The sequence below is a fragment of the Ranitomeya imitator genome, chromosome 2 (assembly GCF_032444005.1).
Source record: "Ranitomeya imitator isolate aRanImi1 chromosome 2, aRanImi1.pri, whole genome shotgun sequence".
Taxonomy (NCBI): domain Eukaryota; kingdom Metazoa; phylum Chordata; class Amphibia; order Anura; family Dendrobatidae; genus Ranitomeya; species Ranitomeya imitator.
The window spans coordinates 161,376,041-161,400,321 of NC_091283.1; the positions used below are offsets into that span (position 1 = coordinate 161,376,041).

At 40.8% G+C, this 24,281-nt stretch overlaps 1 protein-coding gene across 2 annotated transcripts in view; it reads right to left on the bottom strand.

The window, feature by feature from the left end:
* LOC138662272 (ectonucleoside triphosphate diphosphohydrolase 8-like) overlaps window positions 1-24,281 on the bottom strand; it is a 61,266-nt gene that overhangs the window by 24,578 nt on the left and 12,407 nt on the right. The window contains exons 2-6 of one of the 2 annotated variants that reach the window (XM_069747680.1): window positions 22,721-22,800; window positions 22,581-22,622; window positions 10,512-10,638; window positions 6,312-6,429; window positions 4,913-5,063 (exon numbers count right to left, since the gene is read on the bottom strand). In XM_069747680.1, the coding sequence (XP_069603781.1) occupies window positions 4,913-5,063; window positions 6,312-6,429; window positions 10,512-10,637 (395 nt within the window). In that variant the 5' untranslated portion in view covers window position 10,638; window positions 22,581-22,622; window positions 22,721-22,800. The remainder of the gene's footprint in view (window positions 1-4,912; window positions 5,064-6,311; window positions 6,430-10,511; window positions 10,639-22,580; window positions 22,623-22,720; window positions 22,801-24,281) is intronic. The other variant, XM_069747681.1, reaches the window with a different exon arrangement.

Here is a 24,281-nt window from a genome sequence, read left to right on the forward strand (position 1 = left end):
AGCTTATTGTAAGAGACCGATAATTATACCAACCCACTAGTCTGTGTACCATATAATGTAGGGCTGACTCTAATTTTTGCCAGTCATAGTAAGACTTTTGTTTCCTGTGGCAAAGACTTAATTTGCTGCCCTAGACTTGTATCTATATATATAATTGTCTAAGGGTTTAATTGTCTGTCTGTCCTGGAAATCCCGCGTCGCTGATCAGCGACGGGCACAGTCTCTGATTGGTCGAGGCCAGCCAGCCTCGACCAATCAGCGACGGGCACAGTCTGCCGCGAATTCTGGAATCATCGTTGTCCTCCACTGCATGGAGCAATATATGGGGCATTATATGGGGCATCTATGGGGCCATAAAGAACAGCATGGGGCATTATATGGGGCATCTATGGGGCCATAACTGCATGGAGCATTATATGGGGCATCTATGGGGCCATAAAGAACTGCATGGAGCATTATATGGGGCATCTATGGGGCCATAACTGCATGGAGCATTATAATACGTAACTGGGCAAAATACTACGTGACTGGGCAATATACTACGTGGACATGCATATTCTAGAATACCCGATGCGTTAGAATCGGGCCACCATCTAGTCTTAGTATAATGGCCAAGTGAGATGACCTTCTACATATGCTGTCACTCTGCCTGCAGCTATTTTTACAACAGCTTTGTATAAATACTTTATAGCATTATTAAACCATTCAGTTATTTCTTAAAATAAAATGAATATAGGGAAGAAAAGTACAATGGAGTAAAATAAAATATTCCTTGTGCCCTGCCCTGTGCAACCAGACAGACAGCTTCCCAAGGAATATTTATATCCAAAGATTAGGCATAAAAACCGTGATTACTTCCACTCGTCTACAAGTAGCATTTCTATTCATGGCCTGGGGCATGCAGCATAGGAGATGCACATTTTACCGTATTTGGTCAGCTGGCCATAGGACTATCTGTGATAGGTTCTGAAAATAAAGTTGGTCAGAAGTGGTGCACTCTATATAAGAGAATGGTGCCCGAAGGAAAAAAGTATACAATATAGAATGATGACTTTCGGCACTCAATAACATAGTAACATAGTAACATAGTTAGTAAGGCCGAAAAAAGACATTTGTCCATCCAGTTCAGCCTATATTCCATCATAATAAATACCCAGATCTACGTCCTTCTACAGAACCTAATAATTGTATGATACAATATTGTTCTGCTCCAGGAAGACATCCAGGCCTCTCTTGAACCCCTCGACTGAGTTCGCCATCACCACCTCCTCAGGCAAGCAATTCCAGATTCTCACTGCCCTAACAGTAAAGAATCCTCTTCTATGTTGGTGGAAAAACCTTCTCTCCTCCAGACGCAAAGAATGCCCCCTTGTGCCCGTCACCTTCCTTGGTATAAACAGATCCTCAGCGAGATATTTGTATTGTCCCCTTATATACTTATACATGGTTATTAGATCGCCCCTCAGTCGTCTTTTTTCTAGACTAAATAATCCTAATTTCGCTAATCTATCTGGGTATTGTAGTTCTCCCATCCCCTTTATTAATTTTGTTGCCCTCCTTTGTACTCTCTCTAGTTCCATTATATCCTTCCTGAGCACCGGTGCAAAAAAACTGGACACAGTACTCCATGTGCGGTCTAACTAGGGATTTGTACAGAGGCAGTATAATGCTCTCATCATGTGTATCCAGACCTCTTTTAATGCACCCCATGATCCTGTTTGCCTTGGCAGCTGCTGCCTGGCACTGGCTGCTCCAGGTAAGTTTATCATTAACTAGGATCCCCAAGTCCTTCTCCCTGTCAGATTTACCCAGTGGTTTCCCGTTCAGTGTGTAATGGTGATATTGATTCCCTCTTCCCATGTGTATAACCTTACATTTATCATTGTTAAACCTCATCTGCCACCTTTCAGCCCAAGTTTCCAACTTATCCAGATCCATCTGTAGCAGAATACTATCTTCTCTAGTATTAACTGCTTTACATAGTTTTGTATCATCTGCAAATATCGATATTTTACTGTGTAAACCTTCTACCAGATCATTAATGAATATGTTGAAGAGAACAGGTCCCAATACTGACCCCTGCGGTACCCCACTGGTCACAGCGACCCAGTTAGAGACTATACCATTTATAACCACCCTCTGCTTTCTATCACTAAGCCAGTTACTAACCCATTTACACACATTTTCCCCCAGACCAAGCATTCTCATTTTGTGTACCAACCTCTTGTGCGGCACGGTATCAAACGCTTTGGAAAAATCGAGATATACCACGTCCAATGACTCACCGTGGTCCAGCCTATAGCTTACCATAAGTCAGAGAGATTTAAGTGTCAAGTGGTTTCCAATTTAATAAACAGCCGGCATAGTAGGATATACAGACATTAATCCTTCCAACGTTTCGGCGTTAATGCCTTTATCAAGGGTGTCTATAGGTATATTAACAAAAATAGAAAAATGATTCACATCATCAAATAAGTTTGGTATACATACAACTGACATAATATTCATAGAGTTTTATATAAATGTACACAAAATCATATACTGATAATCAGCGGCTGTGTATTATCATATGAACAAACTAACCACCAAAGAGGAAAGGAAATGAGGGGAACAGGCTAAACGTGTTCATAGCTGAAGCATAGAAGAATAGGGACAAGCTATGAACACGTTTAGACTGTTCCACTCATTTCCTTTCCTCTTTGGTGGTTAGCTTGTTCATATGATAATACACAGCCGCTGATTATCAGTATATGATTTTGTGTACATTTATATCAAACTGTATGAAAATTATTTCAGTTGTATGTATACCAAACTTATTTGATGATGTTAATCATTTTTCTATTTTTGTTAATATACCTATAGACACCCTTGATAAAGGCATTTACGCTGAAACGTTGGATGGATTTATGTCTGTCTATCCTACTATGTCGCCTGTTTATTACATTGGAAACCACTTGAAACTTAAATCTCTTTGTGACTTAGAGTGCCGAAGGTCATCATTCTATATTAGATTCTGAAAATAATCGGGAATGAAAGCTGAAAGATCACCTACTGTACAACTATCAGGATGTTTAGACACCACTAACAATCAGGGTCCAAATATACCACTGACCATCAGGATATATACAGTGTGTCCGTAAAGTCATGGTGCACTTTTATAGTTTACGTTTTGGCGCCCTTACTCTGGCCCAATCATATCAGACCTGGTCATGAGGAGAGATAGCAAGAACCAATCAAACAACACAAACTCATTTAGCTGTTGCTGAGCCCCCAGTCAGATTAACCCCTGATAAACAGAACTCTGATTAATACACTGCCAGGTCTGTGACATCATGCAACCACAAGCTTATGCTATCGTTTGGATGTGTGTAGGACAACAAATGGAGCCCACATCGAACTGCACTGAATAGGTATGAAACTGGGAGAGTTTTTTTTATTTGTAGCAGATTTCACATTTCTATCATTTTTTGTTGCTTTCAAGTGACTTCTCAAAAGTGCACCATGACTTTACGGACACACTGTAGATACCTCTCTCCACTAGGATCGGACTACACCACTGACCAGCATGGTCTATGTACACCAATGACCATCAGGGTCTATGGATACCACTCTCCACCAGGATCTGACTATACCACTGAACATGAAGGCCTGATTATACCACCAACCACAAGAATCACACTATAACTCTGCCTATCAGGATCTCTAGATACCACTGACCACCAGTATCAGACTATCATTAACCATCTAAATGTGGCACTGACCGCCATGATCTGATTATACCACTGACCATCAGGATCCATATATATATATATACCACGGACTATCAGGGTATGTAGATCCCTTTTTCCACCAGGATCAGACTACACCACTGACTATCAAGGTCTATATACACCACTGACTATATATACCATGGACTATCAGTGTCTATAGATACCGCTGACCGCCAGGATCTGAATATACCACTGATCATCAAGGGTCTTAAAATGGTGTTGACTAATTTAGCCGTACCTACAGATAATACTTATTATAGGGGTACAGCCTTAGCAGACATAACAATTCCAACGGGGGTGGGAGGTTAACGGTGGTGTAGCATGTTAGTGGGTGAATGTGATGGGGGCAAACCACCCTGAGGAGATTTCCCCTTCCTGCAGAGAATAAATAATATACTGACTTACTGCTAAAATTAGATAGCGGATCTGTGTTTTCTTTCTCGTTTTTTTTTTGTTTGCCTTGGGTAGACGGAGCTGAGCCCATGTAAGGTAAATTATTCTATTATTGCAATGCATAATCCTAAGTATAAACTTTACATGACTAATTAAAGGCAGAAAGTCTTGACATAATGAGAAGAAACCTAAAGGCTATAACAAGCCATACATTGTTTGCTGCAATACTCCTCAGGTATGACATCCCATAAACCACACAGAATTATTACACTCACACCCCGGTAAACAAGTCACCAAGGGGTTAAACAGATTTCCTGTAATCTGGCACCACTGTGTAACTTGTATTCCCACAGACTTTAAGTCTATCCCTGGTCGCAGAGAGGTGCACAGGGAATCGGGCCAGCCTCGCCGTTGGCCTCCATCCAAATTAGTATTTTAGTTTCTACTATTTAATTAAAAATCTTATGGAAAGTCTTATACAGGGGAAAACATTCTGCTCCTACTCACTATACTTCTGGGGGGGGGGGGGGGGCTGAAAGAAGTAGTCAAGGGCGATTTACAAAAATGCAAAATGTATTTTATGATGTTCCTCTATTGAGCTATATAGAAAAATGAATCATTTCCTCTCATTGGCGGCGGGCCATATGGGAAATTGAAAGTGACAACCACAAAACTGTGCTTAGAGGTACTGTTGGCATTTTATCGGCCCCAGGACAAGCATGCAGAAAAAATAAATGAGACCCCCTTACTCCAGCAGTCTCATCCCTGCTGTGGCTCCAAGATAAGCAGGGGTCGCTTTCTGCTTTTCTGTAGCTATAATAGACATCGCTTCATCCAGGCAGTGAACCAGGGACTTGCCAGCACCAGGAGGGTCACTGGCATAACTGGAGATACCAGGACCTGCAAAACAATACATTAAAATACATGATCGTACTGTCACCCAGTGTCATATGGTTACTAGGTTTGGATATAACATCAAACTACAGTTAGGACCCCGTCTTGGTGCCAACCATTGAGTTCAATGGGTATCGGCAATCAACCAGAGTAGGGATCAGCTATGAACATGACTAAAATAGAGGATTCCTGGAAACACTTATCCATTACTAAAGGGCGTTTTAAAAGAAATTTTTCCATGCAACCTAAATGATTTAAATGAACAAATTAGAAACATATGAAGAACACACCAGGCAGGTGGAAGGTTGAATGTAGAAAGCTGGGCATATGGAGCTTATTACACCAGTCAATGGGCGGAAGTCTGCTCATTGTATTGCTAGACTGTAGAGACTTGTCTCTAGGAAATCCAGATGTGTATATGGGGCAGAATCCGAATAGAGGAGACCAGGGAGTGATGAGAATAATGATGACCCTGAGCCTTACATAGAGCAGATGGACAAGACTCAGATCCTGGAATGTGAGCCGAAAACTAGAGGAACGAGCTGAGGTTTTGTGGAAAGATTTAAAGATAATTATAATTATACGAGATATATATATTATGAGAAAATGCTATTTTTAACATATCTAAGGCTAACACGAGGATTTCATGAGAATCTAATACTAGTCTACACCATTCCTTAATTAACCAAGTCAGCATGGATTTGACATAATTGTCTGTTTTCTTTGCCTGGATGCAGGAGGGACAGGGATTGGGGATCACATATTTTAGTGATTGGTGAAGGTACCTCATTATCCAACTATGGCAATGCCATAAATGTCTGGTCGCTAAATCTCAGGTCAGCAGCTTATCACAGTACAGCATTATAATACAAGCTGCTAATATACACGCATACATGTCTCTGAGGGTCTCCGCACTGGACATATAATTTTTAAAGTAGTGACCAAGGGGAAAAGGTACTACCGATATTTAGCAACACACTAGATTACAAACTGATACACTGTAGCAAACAATGATAGAGGAGCTCATAGAGTATTGCCTGGATCCTTTTGTCAGCTCAGGACAGGACTAGCCATGAGATGATTTGCAGTTAGTCCTGTTCTGACAGCAAATGAATATTATAAAACCTCCTTTTACATATCTTTTGGAGCAGACAAATCTCTGATGCTACATCTCCCTTAGGATTCAATCATAGACATTAACAACATTAACAAACATGTAAAACTTTTACATGACTTAAGATCCATCACACGCACCATCCACATCGCACACATGAGTCTGGCTCACAATCCCAGTGTCGTTCTCCTTGTCTGTAGGCCATTGATAGATGAAAAGCGATGTGTGGGACGAACCGGCATCAAACACCATCCCATACTGGAAAAGACACAAGCGATATGTACAGTGTAACATCGGCATCTCTAAAGGCAATCTATCATTATTATAGTAATTGATGGTGATATCACAATTTGTGATGCTGGATTATCAGAATATCACTGTATTCACATTCTTTGTAGGCCAGAGCTACATGATTCCAGTGACTGTTTAATATCTGGGTGGTGTCATACCCCATGTGCAATTTACAATTTGCAATTCTGCAGAAACCTACTAAAATTTTATAAATATTAGTTCATGTGCTATGTCCTCCAAAAGCACATGACTTTCTGCGAGCTTGCCGAGTTCCCACGGCCTGGAGACACCTCACTACCTACAGTCCATCTACACAGGAAAAAACTTGAGCACAGTTGTAAATCAAAGGAACGTCAACTTCTCCAACTTTATTATGTGATTCTTTTGTTGGTTATTTATATTGTTTGAACTTTGATTTTGACTGTTCTGACACATCTGCAATTATGTCGTATATCAAGTGACTCTAGACCACATGGCCAAGCTATAATACTGCAAGGGTACTTTCAGACATTTAAATGGCATGCTCATAATAAGACATTAGTTATCCTATCTCGGGGTAATCCTTGACACTGATCTCTCCTTCAAACCGCATATCCAAGCCCTTTCCACTTCCTGCCACCTTCAACTCAAAAATATTTCACGGATCCGCACATTCCTAAACCAAGAATCTGCAAAAACCCTGGTCCATGCCCTCATCTTCTCTCGCCTCGACTACTGTAACCTCCTGCTCTGTGGCCTCCCCTCTAACACTCTCGCACCCCTCCAATCTATTCTAAATTCTGCTGCCTGACTAATCCACCTGTCCCCCTGCTATTCCCCGGCCTCTTCCCTCTGTCTATCCCTTCACTGGCTCCCCATTACCCAGAGACTCCAGCACAAAAGCCTAACCATGACATATGCAAATTGCCTCTTCTGAGAGGACTTAAACTCTATAGCGCCACCTGTTGGAAGTCCTCTTTAAGTCCTCTTATTCTCAGAAGAGCTAATTTGCATATTTAATTTCCCAGAGGAGGATTGCATGGCGAATAAGCCTCCTTACCTTGACAAGCCAGCTGGTATGTCACTCTCCATAAGGAGAAACGTTACCCCTTAGACCCCTAACCATGACATACAAAGCCATCCACAACCTGTCTCCTCCATACATCTGTGACCTCGTCTCCCGGTACTTTCCTGCACGCAACCTCCGATCCTCACAAGATCTCCTTCTCTACTCCCCTCTTATCTCCTCTTCCCACAATCACATACAAGATTTCTCTCGCGCATCACCCCTACTCTGGAACTCTCTCCACAACATATCAGACTCTGACCTACCATCGAAACCTTCAAAAAGAACAAAAAGAACCTGAAGACTCACCTCTTCCGGCAAGCCTTCAACCTGCAGTAACCACCGATCGACCAAACCGCTGCATGACCAGCTCTACCCTCACCTACTGTATCCTCATCCATCCCTTGTAGATTGCGAGCCCTCGCGGGCAGGGTCCTCTCTCCTCCTGTACCAGTTGTGACTTGTATTGTTCAAGATTATTGTACCTGTTTTTATTATGTATACCCCTCCTCACATGTAAAGCGCCATGGAATAAATGGCGCTATAATAATAAATAATAATAATAATAATCCTATGATAAACCTCATTTACAGTTTGCTTAGTACTCCAGAGCTTGGTTTTATAATTCTGCTAGTTATTGGAAACTGTCAGAAAGTTTCAGACGTACCCATAGTTCTTATAAAATCAGGTTTCCATAAAGTATAAAGAAGAGCACAAGACACAACGTCACTAGAAAATGTTGTGTACAGACATCCAGTCAGTAGGGAACATTGAGAGATTTCAGAGTTGCAGGATCTGGAGGATAATACAGACATTTTCTATATAATAAGGACAGCTTCATAATACAGCCTTATTATAGGCTATATTCTATTGTAAAACAATAGAGGATCCATATATTAAGTGCTGAACTTCCCTTGATAGTCCTTTCCACTTATGGTGGCCTTCTGTGGATTATAGCCCCCCTTCCCACTAAAATCTTAAATAACTCTTTTACGTTACACTCTTTACAACTTTGGCTTTCTGTCCACTTTTCATTTACATTGTAAATGTCATCTCTGTGTTGAATCTGTATCACAAGCTGATGTTTCCTCCATGTCTGTCATTTCAGTGGTGGGAAGCTACTCGACTTCTTAGGTTACATAAGTTCTGCTGTTTTACCACCTGAGACCCTCAGAAATTCTCTCTTCCTCATCAAGAATCCTTCCATTTATTACAAAGTCACCACACTACCGAGCCCTTGTGCAAACCCAAGCCCCTGCAATTTTAAATGCTGAGCAAAAAGGATCCCTCCTCTAAGGCACATATGGTGGACCTGCTCGTTAGTAAAAGATTTTTGGAATTGGCTTCTTGACATGATAGATAAAATGTTTGACAAACGGCTCAACATCTTTTGTTAGTTTAATCCTATTCGATGTCCAATTTCTTATGTTGGATTTACACTGTCTGATTAGGATGCTTTCAAGCTGTGCTTTAGCACCCATTCGTTAATCCTGTTGGGGTTTACATCCAAACCACTAGCAAAATGGGTTTCGGGTGTATGCGCTGACGGGACATTAGACTATAATGGTATCGACAGAGTGAACATGTGCATTTTCGGGTGTGTACACCTACTGAAGATAAACACTAAGGCCGGGATCACACATGCGAGAAACACGTCCGTGTCTCGCATGTGAAATCCAAGCTCTGGCGCCGGCACTTCAGAGCGGAGGGTGCGGCTCCATGTGTTGCTATGCGGCCGCATGCTCCGCTTTGGAGTGCCGGTGCCAGAGCTTGGATTTCACATGCGAGACACGGACGTGTTTCTCGCATGTGTGATCCCGGCCTTAGACATAGTAGAGTACATCTGGGTGCCCGCCTCCAGTAGGCATATGCACCGGAAAAAACGATGCATGACATGGTGCACCTTCAGTCTGTTGGCACCACGATAGTCTATGGTCCTGTCAGCACATACGCCTAAATTTCATTTTGCATTGGTTCGGATTAAACCCTGACAGAGCCAATTAACAGGTGCCAAATCGCAGTTTGAAAGCAACCTTATAAAAGCACATCCATAGTGCACCAATATATTCTTTACAAGGGTTCAAAGATAATAGTACAAAAAAAAGGAAAAGGGTATGCGGAAGAATAGTGCCAGATTTAGACTACCTGCTCGCTGCACGCAGGATCACACAGCAGTAGATGCTCTCTATACATAGGAGAGGGATTTGGGTGCACACACACACACTAACACTGTGCGTGTTCTCATTTCCCTGCAGTGTCACCATCGGCCTCCCACTGCTTTATGATCCTGTGTGCAGTGAGTGGCCACTACATACAGGAGAGGGGGATGACAACCCGGACCCTACAGTGTCAGTCTGCGAAGGGCTATGGATCTTTATCAGGCAGTGCTCCAAAGTGAGCTCTGTCAATCACCATAAGGGGTGAGGATAGTAACTGAGAGGGCAGAATTTTGCACCAAGCACTTGGCCATGCCAAGGATGCACTGAATCCCCCTCATTTACATATGTGGTTAAATTCTCTTTAGATTCTAGAAATATATTAAAAACTATAGTACTAGCATGATTTTTATATGAAGGTCTAAGTAGTTCAATTTGTTATTAAATTAAACAAATAGCTGAACTGTGACCATTTAATGCCACAGGTCGAGTGATCTAAACCCAGCATTACCCTTGCTTTCTCTGCTAGGTTTCTTCTGGATAAGTTCTCCTTTCTTTTCTTTCTTTTGTACTATTATCTTTGATCTCCCTGAACAGGGAATGCTGAGATTGGCACACTGCATTCTGACGTTATTGTTGACCATTTTCTCCTGAAATAATGAACAATAACACTTTTGAAGCTAAAATGTGCATTTTATGAGTCCAGTTAGAACTATAGCTGGACTCATAAAACATTCATTTTATGAGTTACGATTTTATGAGTAACCAGATGCTGTTCTGGAGTCATGGCAGAAAAAAAACGGCTTGAAGGAGTTTATGGAGCACTGTAGTTCTCAACTGGTAATTACCTTGATTCCAGGGGTAACAGGGACTTCACCACTTTTTACCAGGGACAAAATAAGAGCAATTATTACAGATACGACCAACACCGCCAAAAGCACCAGGATGCCGATCTGCTTGGCGTCTAATCCCATCCTGCACGAGATAAAGGGAGGAGATTATATATCGTCATTATAAAGGCTAAAACCATAAACCCCAGAGGGGCCCCAGAGTAAAGGGTGATTTGACAAATAAAGCAAATCATAATAACAACTCTTAAGGTTTGCTGTGAATTAAATCACAAACAATTGCACTTAGTATAGGGATACTCTGTGCAATTAGTGCCTTTCTGTAATGTTTCCCATTCCTTGAGCTGGAGTTTGTTTTTCCAAACAATTTTATTAACATTTTCAAGCAAAACAAGATATAGAGAGAGCAAGGTTAACGTAAATGCAATGGCATGAAACATTCATGAAGCATAAAAGTAAAAACAGAATAAAATAAAATAACACAACAATAAATGCAGTAAATTCTTATGGAAATATTTCCAGCCAGAGAGACAATTTTTTTCAAAAAGGAAGGAAAGCAGCCATTCAGTAACGCCAATTTTTGTTCATAGGATTTATGCAAAGCCAGTTTGTCAATAATTTCTTGTGAAGAGGGTATTTTAGAAGATTTCCAAAAAAAGCAATAGCATTCTTAGAAACTAAAAGCAGATGTATAACAAGTTTCCTAAAAGGTGGAGTCAATTGATCTGCATTCAACGAGAGCAGAGCCAACGGAGGAGACAGAGAAAAATCCGAACGTTTTAATATAATAGAAATAAGAGAAGAGATTTCATCCCAAAAAGGTCTAATACGTGGACAAAACCAAAACAAATGGGAAAGGCTACCATAATGTCCACAATCCCTCCAGTAGAGAGGGGAATTGGAAGGATTAATAAATGCTAAGCGAGACGGTGAATAATACCATCTAGAGACAAGCTTAAAATAAGACTCATGAAGAGCCATGGACATGGTGGCAGAATACGTCAAGGACATGGCCAGTTCCCAATCATCTAGAGCTACAGAAAGATTCAAAGTAGATTCCCATTTGCTCACGTATGGGGATTTTATAATTTTGAAATCGTTATTAAACCACTGGTAGATATATTGAGTAGACCAAAATATGCTATGACCGGAGTTGCATAAAATATTAATCGCCGGCTCCGATAAAGGAGGGCGACCAGTCACCCATCAGCTGGAGTTTGCATCTAAGACCTTTTAATCTTCCATCCATTAAACTCCAGCTGTTTACAGTAGTAATCTGAGACCGCGTCTGACCCGCTCCCAAATACCTCTCTCACGTTATGTTTTCATATGGGGATCATACATCAAGATGAATTTTACCACATCTGCTCTATGACTTCAGGACGAGAAGGGAAACCGCAAATCACATGACATTACTGAAAAAATGTCCCTTTTATACTGACTGCTCAGATATTTATTGATATCACACCTAATTTTTGGGGCTTCCATGCACATTAAAGTACTATGAGCTGAACCCGCTGGTAGCGACAGGTTTGACCGATGGTCTGATGTGTATAGGGTCACCGCTGACTGCTGCTTGGGAGAGATGTTGATTGTGCATATCTGATGTAGGACTGCCGTTCGCATTGTTCAAAGATAAGCCGTCCGCCGACGTGCCAGTGACTCTCATTGAGAACATAGGAGCACTTGGCCAAGCGAGCACTCCAGTGTATGGGAGAGTCAGCTCAGCCAAACAATCAATTGAAGCTTCCTTCAGCTGACAGCCATCTAACGTGTATAGCCAGCCTTAGTTTCCATCTGCGATGGACAACTGCCAGTGACTTAAAACTGGGATTGATACTTAACCTCTTCATGACATGCGGCATACTAGTACAGTGCATGTCGTGTCTCCCCCTTTGATGTGGGCTCGTGCGCTGAGCCCATTTAACTTAAAAATTTTAATAAAGTTTGTTGAAAAAGAGAAAAAAAAACAGTACCAGCTGTGAGCCCCTACTGTTTTTTTTTTTTTATGTGCGCTCGCCGCTCATCACAATTGACTTATGCTTCCCCACCCGACCTTAAGTTGTAGTATGTGCTGACCATGAACTGGAGCAGCTCTGCATGGAAGGACACAGCTATTACACAGTACATTGCAAGAACACATTTATAAGATTACATCAGCACAGGAATATTTTTTTAACACATCCAATTGTGAAACACATTATTATTATTCCAAGTTCTATTGATTAGAATGGACTTTGTTTGTGAGGACAACTCCTTTAAGGATATGATTGTACATTCACCACCGTATTTGGGCAAAAATCATGCCTGCCTGCAGGAGCTACTAAGTGCACAAGTGTGGAGTAAAACTAAGGTATTGCCAGCACCAGGATATTGGGTGAGATCTTGGTTTAGTGTGTAATTAATTAGTTAATCGTGCCCATCATATTCCATGACAACAGCAGAAACCCCACAGCTGACTGTATTTGCAGTGGCGGTACAGCTGATTCTTAAATTTTGCAGACAACTGTGCAATTTTCTAATTTACTTGGTCGAGATCTCTGCCTACTGGAATTAGAGAAATTCTTTACTTGTGTCTGCAAAAGGATAAAATTCTGTCCTGTTCATCAGATGATCGTCTCCACACCTCATAATAATATTCAGTAAACCAAGAACTTGTGCGATCGTCACAACATGGCCAGGACAGATTTTCACCTATTCACTTACCACAAGCAGCGGTCATGAAAAATCCTTAGTAATATACAGTATTTAGAGTATGTGACAAAATTGAGCAACTTTACATAACAGATTGAACCAGTGTTATTTGCTGAAACTGGAGAACTAATATTAGCCTTTCCACATATAGTATCCTGATTCTTAGCATATTGCAAAGAAGTAACAGAAGGAAGTGAGATTAACGCTGCGTAATTCAGAAATAAGCCATGTAAATACCAGATCCAGTACACCCACCCAGCACAGACAGCATTTGCAAGTGAGATAAAAGTACTAGGAAGATTTTGCAAACAGCTGCTGTCGGGGGACAAAAACTTTAATGGCTTCTGTGAGGCAGATCCAGGAAGATGTATCAGTTCTTAAGATGCCTCAGTAAATAAGTATTGTGTGTGTGGACCTCTCTGGACAGTCTCTCTCCTCCTTGGGAAATAGATTTTTATTTTTTTTACAATATATAATAAATTAATTAGCCTTTTTTTGTAATGTTGTGTCTACAATTCCTTTTGAAGACTACGCTTCTCCATGGTAACAGACATCAAGCAAACTTTTTATAGTCAGATGTTGCGGTCATGTTACCTTCTATCTTTCCTCTAGTTATGGCTAATCAACCCAATGTATGAATATAAGACTGCAGGATTAGGCTGGAGTCACACTAGTGTATGGCATCCAATGCAAAAGAACCTGATGTGATATGCTAATGACACTCGGCTCCAGCTCTGCCGGATGCGTGATCCGAGTGTCAGCGCTCTATGCTCCGATCACATGCGAGAATTGGAGCACAGGCACGGAGGAGACTGAGAAAGTAATTTCTCCATCTACTCCATTGCTGGAGTCTGCGGAAATCGCACTGCATTCGGGTGATATCAGCGTGCCCTGCGATGTTCCACATGTACCCAAAGACTTTTATGGGTGGTGCAATCCTATTCTCGGATGCAATCTCAGCATGCTGCAGTAGTTTTCACATGCTGAATTGGCATATGCAGATGTGAGCGGCACCATAGAGAAACATTGGTCTGTGTGCCATCCATTGTTTTCTTGCACCCATTGACACTTGCATTGGTGAGTCTCATCCGATATACACAGTCACTCCCGGTAGGTATGCTGCCATTTTTTTTTCTTATCCAGATTCCAGGTGAGAAAGACCTCACAGATCAGCACTATAACACTACTGAATAACATTGGTACAAGTGCAATCCAATTTTTGTTCTCGGATTGCACTCGTCCGGTTTAAACGCAGATGAGTATGAGCCCTAAGCCTTATAAACCAAGCCCACATTACAGTATGTGTAACCATACCATGTACATGTCGTAATCAATCCACTGAAATCTATGAGATTCCAGGGCAGGTATTTCTGTTACACGTGGCGAATTTGCACGTGCCTGTGAGCGCTGCAAAGTGTGACCTATTTACAAGTCTGTGTTGTTTGGTTGGGCCGAATAGAGGTGTTACCATGTAGCTGGAACAAGATTAATCAATCTTATATAGAAAAGAAACAACTCCCGACTGCAGCAATACTAAACAAGACAAAATATACATCCTATACATAACCATAATAAGCACAAAGTATCAGCAGGTGTAGAACTATCCATGCAATGATATAAGCACCATGCAGGTATAACCTGGACATCATCTCTATATAACTCTATATGTCCAGCAGGTATAACCTGGGCATCTTCTATATATAATTGTATACAGTGGCTGGGGAAAGTATTCACCCCATGGCATTTTTTTTTCGTGTTTTGCTATCTCACAACCTGGAATTTCACATTTTTTTGTTTGTTTTTTTTGTTTTGAAGGTTTGCATCAGTTCACGTAAAGAACATGCCTGTAACTGTGAACATTTGGTTTTCTTCTTATTGTGAAGCAAACCACAAATAGTTATGCACACTGAAGTTTTCAGCTATTTTCTCCTATTTCCCCTTCCATCCCCCCATCTAAAGTCAGTACTTTGTAGAGCCTCCTTTTGTGTCAATTACAGCTGCAGTTCATTTTGGATAAGTCTCTATGAGCTTTCCACATCTTGCCACTGGGATTTTTGCCCATTCATCAAGGCAAAACTGTTCTAGCTCATTCAAGGTAGATGGTTTCCTCTAGTGAACAGCAATCTTCAAGTCTGATCACAGATTCCCAATTGGACTAAGGTCTGGGCTTTGACTAGGCCACCCCAGAAGATTTACATGTTTCCCCTTAAACCACTTGAGTGTGCCTTTAGCAGTATGCTTTCGGTCATTGACTTGTTGGAAGGTGAACCTCCATCCCAGTCTCAAATCACTGACAGACAGAAACAGGTTTTGCTCAAGAATATCCCTGTATTTTGCAGCATTCATCCTCCTCTCAACTCAGACCATTTTCCTTGTCCCTGCTGCCGAAAAACTTCCCCACAGCATGATGCTGCCACCACCATGTTTCACTGTGGGGATGGTGTTCTCGGGGTGATGAACTGTGTTGGTTTGGCAACAGACATAACGTTTACCTTTGTAGCCAAAAAGTAAAATTTTGGTCTCATCTGACCACAGCACCTTCATCCATACATTTGGTGAGTCTCCCACATGTCTTTTGGCAAGCTCAAAACGAGCCTTACATTTTTTGTGTGTAAGGGTTTTTTCTGTCCACTCTTGCACATAGGCCAACTCCATGGAGTGTATGGCTTATTGTGGTCGTATCGACACATTACTCCAATTTCTGCTTGGGAACTCTGCAGCTCCTTCAGGGTTACCTTTGGTCTCTGTGCTGCCTCTCTGATTCATGCCCACTTTGCCTGGCTGAGAGTTTTGATGGGTGACTCTCTCTTGGTAGGTTCAGAGACTGGAATTTCCTTTTATAACCCAACCCTGTACTTCTCAACAACTCTGTCCGTGACTTGTTTGGAGATCTCCTTGGTCTTCATGGTGTTAGTGGTTAGTGTTTAATGGTGTTCAGAAAAGGTAAAGTGTATATACTGACAGACGTGTGACACAGATTGCTCATGGGAATGTCCTGTCACTAAGCATGGGACTTATGAAGGTAATTACTTGCACCAGAAATTTATAGGGGCTTCATAGCAAAAGGTGTAAAAATATATATGCATGCCAAATTTTAGTTATTTGATCCCATAAATGTAATTTATGCCTATTTTTCTCACTTCACTTCACAAACTTAGACTATTTAGTGCTGATGCATCACACACAAATCGGATTACAAAAATATTTAAATACAGGTTGTAATATAATGAAAAAAGCCAAAGGGGTGAATACTTTCGCAAGTAATTATAGATGTACAGCTGGACATCTCCTGTATATAATTATACAGTGGGGAAATAAGTATCTGATCCCTTGCTGATTTTGTAAGTTTGCCCACTGACAAAGACATGACCAGTCTATAATTTTAAGGGTAGGTTAATTTTAACATTGAGAGATAGAATATCAAAAATAAAATCCAGAAAATCACATTGTATAAATTATATACATTTATTTGCATTTTGCAGTGAGAAATAAGTATTTGATCCCCTACCAACCATTAAGAGTCTGGCTCCTACAGACCAGTTAGACCCTCCCAATCAACTCATTACCTGCATTAAAGACAGCTGTCTTACATAACCACCTTTATAAAAGACTCCTGTCCACAGACTCAATTAATCAGTCAGACTGTAACCTCTACAACATGGGCAAGATCAAAAAGCTTTATAAGGATGTCAGGGACAATATCATAGACCTGCACAAAGCTGGAATGGGCTACAAAACCATAAGTACGACGCTGGGTGACAAGAAGACAACTGTTGGTGCAATAGTAAGAATATGGAAGATATACAAAATGACTGTCAATCGATATCGATCTGGGGCATCATGCAAAATCTCACCTTGTGGGGTATCCTTGATCTTGAGGAAGGTGAGAGATCAGCCTAAAACTACATAGGGGGAACTTGTTAATGATCTCAAGGCAGCTGGGACTACAGTCACCAAGAAAACCATTGGTAACACATTACGCTGTAAATGTTTAAAATCCTGCAGTGTCCCCCTGCTCAAGAAGTCACATGTGCATTCCCATCTGAAGTTTGCCAATGAACATCTGGATGATTCTGTGAGTGATTGGAGAAGGTGCTGTTGGCAGATGAGACAAAAATTGAGTTCTTTGGCATTAACTCAACTTGCCATGTTTGGAGGAAGAGAAATGCTGCCTATGACCCAAAGAACACCATCCCCACTGTCAAGCATGGAGGTGGAAACATGTTTTGGGGGTGTTTCTCTGCTAAGGGCACAAGTCTACTTCACAGCATCAATAGGAGAATGGATGGAGCCATGTACCGTAAAATCCTGAGTGACACCCTCCTGAGGACTTATTTTTTGCAGGACAAGTTGTACTTTTGAGCGCCACCATTGGTTTTAGCATGTCATGTACTAGAAAATGGGGAAAAAAATTCCAAGTGCGGTGAAATTGCAAAAAAAGTGCAATCCTACACTTGTTTTTTGTTTGGCTTTTTTGCTAGGTTCACTAAATGCTAAAACTGACCTGCCATTTTGATTCTCCAGATCATTACGAGTTCATAAGCACCAAACATGTCTAGATTATTTTTTACCTAAGTGGTAAAAAAAAAATTCAAAACTTTTCTAAAAAAAAAAAAAATTGCGTAATTTTTCAATACCTGTAGCGTCTCCATTTTTCATGTTCTTGGGTTGGGCGAGGGCTTATTTTTTGCGTGCTGAGCTGATGTTTTTAATTATACCATTTTGGTGCAGATACGTTCTTTTGATCGCCCGATATTGCATTTCGATTTTTTTCTCACTACGCCGTTCCGCGATCAGGTTAATCCGTTTTTTTATTGATAGATCGGGCGATTCTGAAAGCAGCGATACCAAATATGTGTAGGTTTGATTTTTTTTTTATTTTGATTGGGGTGAAAGGGGGGTGATTTAAACTTTTAGATATTTTTCTTTCATATTTTTTAAAACATCTTTTTTTTTAATTTTGCCATGCTTCAATAGCCTCCATGGGAGGCTAGAGGCTGGCATAGCCTGATCGGCTTTGAAACATAGGTGCGATGCTCAGATCGCTCCTATGTAGTAGATTTACTGCATTACTATGAGCGCCAACCACAGGGTGGCGCTCACAGCGATCCGGCATCAACAATTATAGAGGTCTTCAATAGACCTCTGCTTGTCATGCCGATGCATCGCTGACCCCCGATCACGTGACGGGGGTCAGTGATGTGCTCATTTCCGGCCCGATGGCCGGAAGCACTTGTTAAATGCCGCTGTCAGCATTTGACAGCAATATTTAACTAGTTAATAGCAGCGGGTGGATTGTGATTCCACCCACCGCTATTGCGGGCACATGTCAGCTGTACAAAATAGCTGACATGTCCCGGCTTTGATGCGGGCTCACCGTCGGAGCGCGCATCAAAGCTGGGGGTTCTGACCTCGGACATACTATCCCATCCGAGGTCAGAAATGGGTTAAAAATGAGTAATGGCTGGGTCTTCCAGCAAGACTGACCCAAAACATACAACCAAGGCAACAAAGGAGTGGCTCAAAAAGAAACACATTAAGGTCATGGAGTGGCCTAGCCAGTCTCCAAATCTTAATCCTATAGAAAACTTATGGATGGAGTTATAGCTCTGAGTTTCCAAGCGACTGACTCAAAATCTTAATGATTTAGAGATGATCTGCAAAGAGGAGTGGACCAAAATTCCTCCTGACATGTGCAAACCTCATCAACTACAAAAAGCGTCTAACTGCTGTGCTTGCCAACAAGGGTTTTGCCACCAAGTATTAAGTCTTGTTTGCCAGAGGGATCAAATACTTATTTCTCACTGCAAAATGCAAATAAATGTATATATTTCATACAATGTGATTTTCTGGATTTTATTTTTGATATTCTATCTCTCAATAGTAAAATTAACCTACCCTTAAAATTATAGACTGTTCATGTCTTTGTCAGTGGGCAAACTTACAAAATCAGCAAGGGATCAACTACTGGTACTTAGTTTCCCTACAGTATACAGTATGTACAGCCAGTATAATCTGGGCATGTCCTGTATATAATTATATATGTACAGCTGGTATAACCTGGGCATCGTCTATATATAATTATATATGTACAGCTGGTATAACCTGGGCATCATCTATATATACCGTAATTATATATGTACAGCTGGTATAACCTGGCCATCTCCCATATATAATTATATATGTGCAGCTGGTATAACCTGGGCATGTCTTTTATATAATTATATATGTACAGCTGGTATAACCTTGTGACTTCTGTGTATAATTATATATGTACAGCTGGTATAACCTGGGTATTTCCTGTATATAATTATATATGTACAGCTGGTATAACCTGGGCATTTCCTGTATATAATTATATATGTACAGCTGGTCTAACCTGGGGATCTCCCATATATAATTATATATGTACAGCTGGTATAACCTGGGCATGTCATGTATATAATTATATATATACAGCTGGTATAACCTTGTGACTTCTGTATATAATTATATATGTACAGCTCGTATAACCTGGGCATCAACTGTACACAATTATTTATGTACAGCTGGTATAATCTGGGCATCTCCTGTATATAACTATACATTTACAGTTGGTTTAACCTGGGCATCTCCTGTATATAATTTATATATGTACAGCTGGTATAACCTGGGCATCTTCTGTATATAATTATGCATGTACAGCTGGTATAACCTGGGCATCTCCTGTATATAATTATATATGTACAGCTGGTATAACCTGGGTATCTCCCGTATATAATTATATATGTACAGCTGGTATAACCAGGGCATCTCCTGTATATAATTATGCATGTACAGCTGGTATAACCTGGGCATCTCCTGTATATATTTATATATGTACAGCTGGTATAACCTGGACATCTCCTGTATATAATTATATATGTACAGCTGGTATAACCAGGGCATCTCCTGTATATAATTATGCATGTACAGCTGGTATAACCTGGGCATCTCCTGTATATATTTATATATGTACAGCTGGTATAACCTGGACATCTCCTGTATATAATTATATATGTACAGCTGGTATAACCTGGGTAGCTTCTTTATATAATTATATATGTACAGCTGGTATAACCTGGGCATCTCCTACATATAATTATATATGTACAGCTGGTTCAACCTGGTGGCTTCTGTATATAATTATATGTGTACAGCTGGTATAACCTAGGCATCTCCTGCATATAATTATATATGTACAGCTGGTTTAACCTGGGCATCTCCTGCATATAATTATATATGTACAGCTGGTTTAACCTGGTGGCTTCTGTATATAATTATATGTGTACAGCTGGTATAACCTAGGCATCTCCTGCATATAATTATATATGTACAGCTGGTATAACCTGGGCATCTCCTGCATATAATTATATATGTACAGCTGGTTTAACCTGGTGGCTTCTGTATATAATTATATGTGTACAGCTGGTATGTCATACATCCTATTGTATACAGTGATATGGAGCATGCTGGTATAACCTGTGTATCTTCTGTACAGCTGGTATAAGTTGTATATCTCTTCTTTATCTAGTGATATGGAGCATGCTGGTATAACCTGGGTATCTTCTGTACAGCTGGTATACGTTTTATATCTCGTCTTTATCTAGTGATATGGAGCATGCTGGTGTAACCTGGGTATCTTCTGTACAGCTGGTATAAGTTGTATATCTCTTCTTTATCTAGTGATATGGAGCATGCTGGTGTAACCTGGGTATCTTCTGTACAGCTGGTATAAGTTGTATATCTCTTCTTTATCTAGTGATATGGAGCATGCTGGTATAACCTGTGTATCTTCTGTACAGCTGGTATAAGTTGTATATCTCTTCTTTATCTAGTGATATGGAGCATGCTGGTATAACCTGGGTATCTTCTGTACAGCTGGTATACGTTTTATATCTCGTCTTTATCTAGTGATATGGAGCATGCTGGTGTAACCTGGGTATCTTCTGTACAGCTGGTATAAGTTGTATATCTCTTCTTTATCTAGTGATATGGAGCATGCTGGTATAACCTGGGTATCTTCTGTACAGCTGGTATACGTTTTATATCTCGTCTTTATCTAGTGATATGGAGCATGCTGGTGTAACCTGGGTATCTTCTGTACAGCTGGTATAAGTTGTATATCTCTTCTTTATCTAGTGATATGGAGCATGCTGGTGTAACCTGGGTATCTTCTGTAAAGTATCATATTTACTAATATACAGATTATCATGCACACAGCTGTCATGGCCACCTCCACATGGCTAACACAGGGCTGCAGTCTGGTAGAACAGGACTTTTCCATGGGAATCCAAGCACCTGTAAACGTCACTAACACAATATTTGCACTATGAAACAATGTATCTCATAAAACACATAACCTTCACAGAAAAGTGCCAGATTTACTATGGGAAAGAATCCAATAAGTTAAACTTCATTTTCTAACAAGACTGAGACAAATCCATTGTGGGGCTCCCTATTATTTATTGTGTAGGACCAGAAACAGGACTTCTTCATATTATATATTGATTCTTTGTGTAGTGACTAGTGACTGAGTCTGCCAGAAAGCCTTTCAGCAGCATGGAGTGGTTTTACATAAAATGTATAATCCAATAACATTAACAGTAAGGTAATAGAAGTTATGGTATAAAAGCTTATTTGTCTCTCAAAACATGATCCACCAGGTTCCGAAGTTAAAATCCAGCCCATTGTTACATCTTTATGGAGTTTTGTTTTTTTTTCCTATTGTGCGTTTCTTACCAGTCTCAACACATTGATAACCCTTGGACTAATGTGAAACATGGGAAATTAGACTGTAAGCTCTGCTGACACAGGAACCCATGGGGCGAACCAGTGTAAAATAGATTAAGAAAGTAATGAAATGCAGCTTCTTCATTGGTAAAGTTTCCGATCCCTAAGACAATATTATTATTATTATTGAGGAGGGAGGTAGATAATATTGCACCCATATTAGGCTACGTTCACACTAGCGTTGTGCGCCGCTGCGTCGGCGACGCGACGCACAACGCACCGAAAAACGCGTGCAAACGCACGCAAAAACGCTGCGTTTTTCGACGCGTGCGTCGTTTTTTGACGAAAATCGGACGCAAGAAAAATACAACTTGTTGCGTTTTCTTGGTCCGACGCTAGCGTCAAAAAAGACGCACGTGTCGGAAAACGCAACAAGCAAAAACGCATGCGTCCCCCATGTTAAACATAGGGGCGCATGACGCGTGCGTCGCCGCTGCGTCGCCCGACGCTAGTGTGAACGTAGCTTTACTTCGCCGTTGCTGCATAGCTGAGAAAATAAGCTATAATCTGAAGAATAAATCTGAGATCAAACAAGGAGTGTTTGTAGATCTCATTACCACATACCTGGAACCTGGAACAGACCCAGAGTCGCTCCTTCCTGAGATGCTGAGGAGGCAGAAGACAAGTGAGAGGCTGGTTCTCCAAATCCCAATTTAAATTCTCCACTTCCCCTCCCACTTTGCGCAGCGAAAGTTTGGCCATACCTAGTGCTGTTCAGTCACTACAAGTGGGATTTCACTTAGGTAAAGACAGTTAACTCCTTTCTTCCCTGTTTCATTTTAGCCTATTAAAAACACAAGTTGCAAAAGGGTGAGAGGCCCCAGCCTGTGCTATCTCTCACAGGCAGATACTGCAAGGAGCAGTTTTACTAGCATTTCTTATTTTGATATTGCCATAAGCAGTGTAATTTCTCTATTATTTATTTCTGTTGCATATACAGTACAGACCAAAAGTTTGGACACACCTTCTCATTTAAAGATGTTTCTGTATTTTCGTGACCATGAAAATTGTAAATTCACACTGAAAGCATCAAAACTATGAATTAACACATGTGGAATTATATACTTAACAAAAAAGTGTGAAACAACTGAAATTATGTCTTATAGTCTAGGTTCTTCAAAGTAGCCACCTTTTGCTTTGATGACTGCTTTGCACACTCTTGGCATTCTCTTGATGAGCTTCAAGAGGTAGTCACCGGAAATGGTTTTCACATCACAGGTGTGCCCGGTCAGGTTTAATAAGTGGGATTTCTTGCCTTATAAATGGTGTTGGGACCATCAGTTGTGTTGTGCAGAAGTCTGGTGGATACACAGCTGATAGTCCTACTGAATAGACTGTTACAATTTGTATTATGGCAAGAAAAAAGCAGCTACTTTGAAGAACCTAGAATATAAGACATAATTTCAGTTGTTTCACACTTTTTTGTTAAGTATATCATTCCACATGTGTTAATCCATAGTTTTGATGCCTTCGGTGTACAATTTTCATAGTCAAGAAAATACAGAAAAATCTTTAAATGAGAAGGTGCGTCCAAACTTTTGGTCTGTACTGTATAGCAACAATATTTTCCGCAGCATTTTACATAGATGTGATCACTAATTTTCTCTAGTGGGCCCCACAACAATCCAATTTTTAGTGGGAGTGGAGAACCTGGAGGAAACCCACACAAATAGGGAGTGAACATGCAAACTCCATGCATAGTAACTGGGTGTAACTTTAGTGGGGACAGGGGTTGCAGCCACACTGGATCCTGGAGCACAGTTCAGACCAAAAGTTCTCTTTAGGGCACAGGAGAAGCGCAATGCTGTGGTAATTAGGGGACCTGTTGTAGATTTTGCATTGGGGCACCCAAGCCTCAGATTATGCACTGCTAACCACTAAGCCCCTATGTTGCCCATGTTTGGATACCCCTGTCAGTAAGATGTACCTCAATGGCGGCTAACAACTCTTAAGCTGGCCATGTACACAGTTGCAGACACATTACTTCCGGTGTCTGTAAAACATTAGTTCCATCTCTCCTTCTCCCCCTTACACATGAACTCTCAGTTTGGCAATTGTGTGTTTTGTGACAGTGCTGACAGTGGCTCATCTCACCTGAAAACAAAATGATCAGTTGTTGAAATTGCAACTCCCTGATCCTTCTCTCCCTCTTTAATCATTTGTCAGGAAAGAGTCGGAAGCACGCCGTACACTTACATATTACACAGTTTGTCAGTCCTGTAAAAATCGTAGGGTTCAGACTATTTTCATCTAATGTGCAAGTGT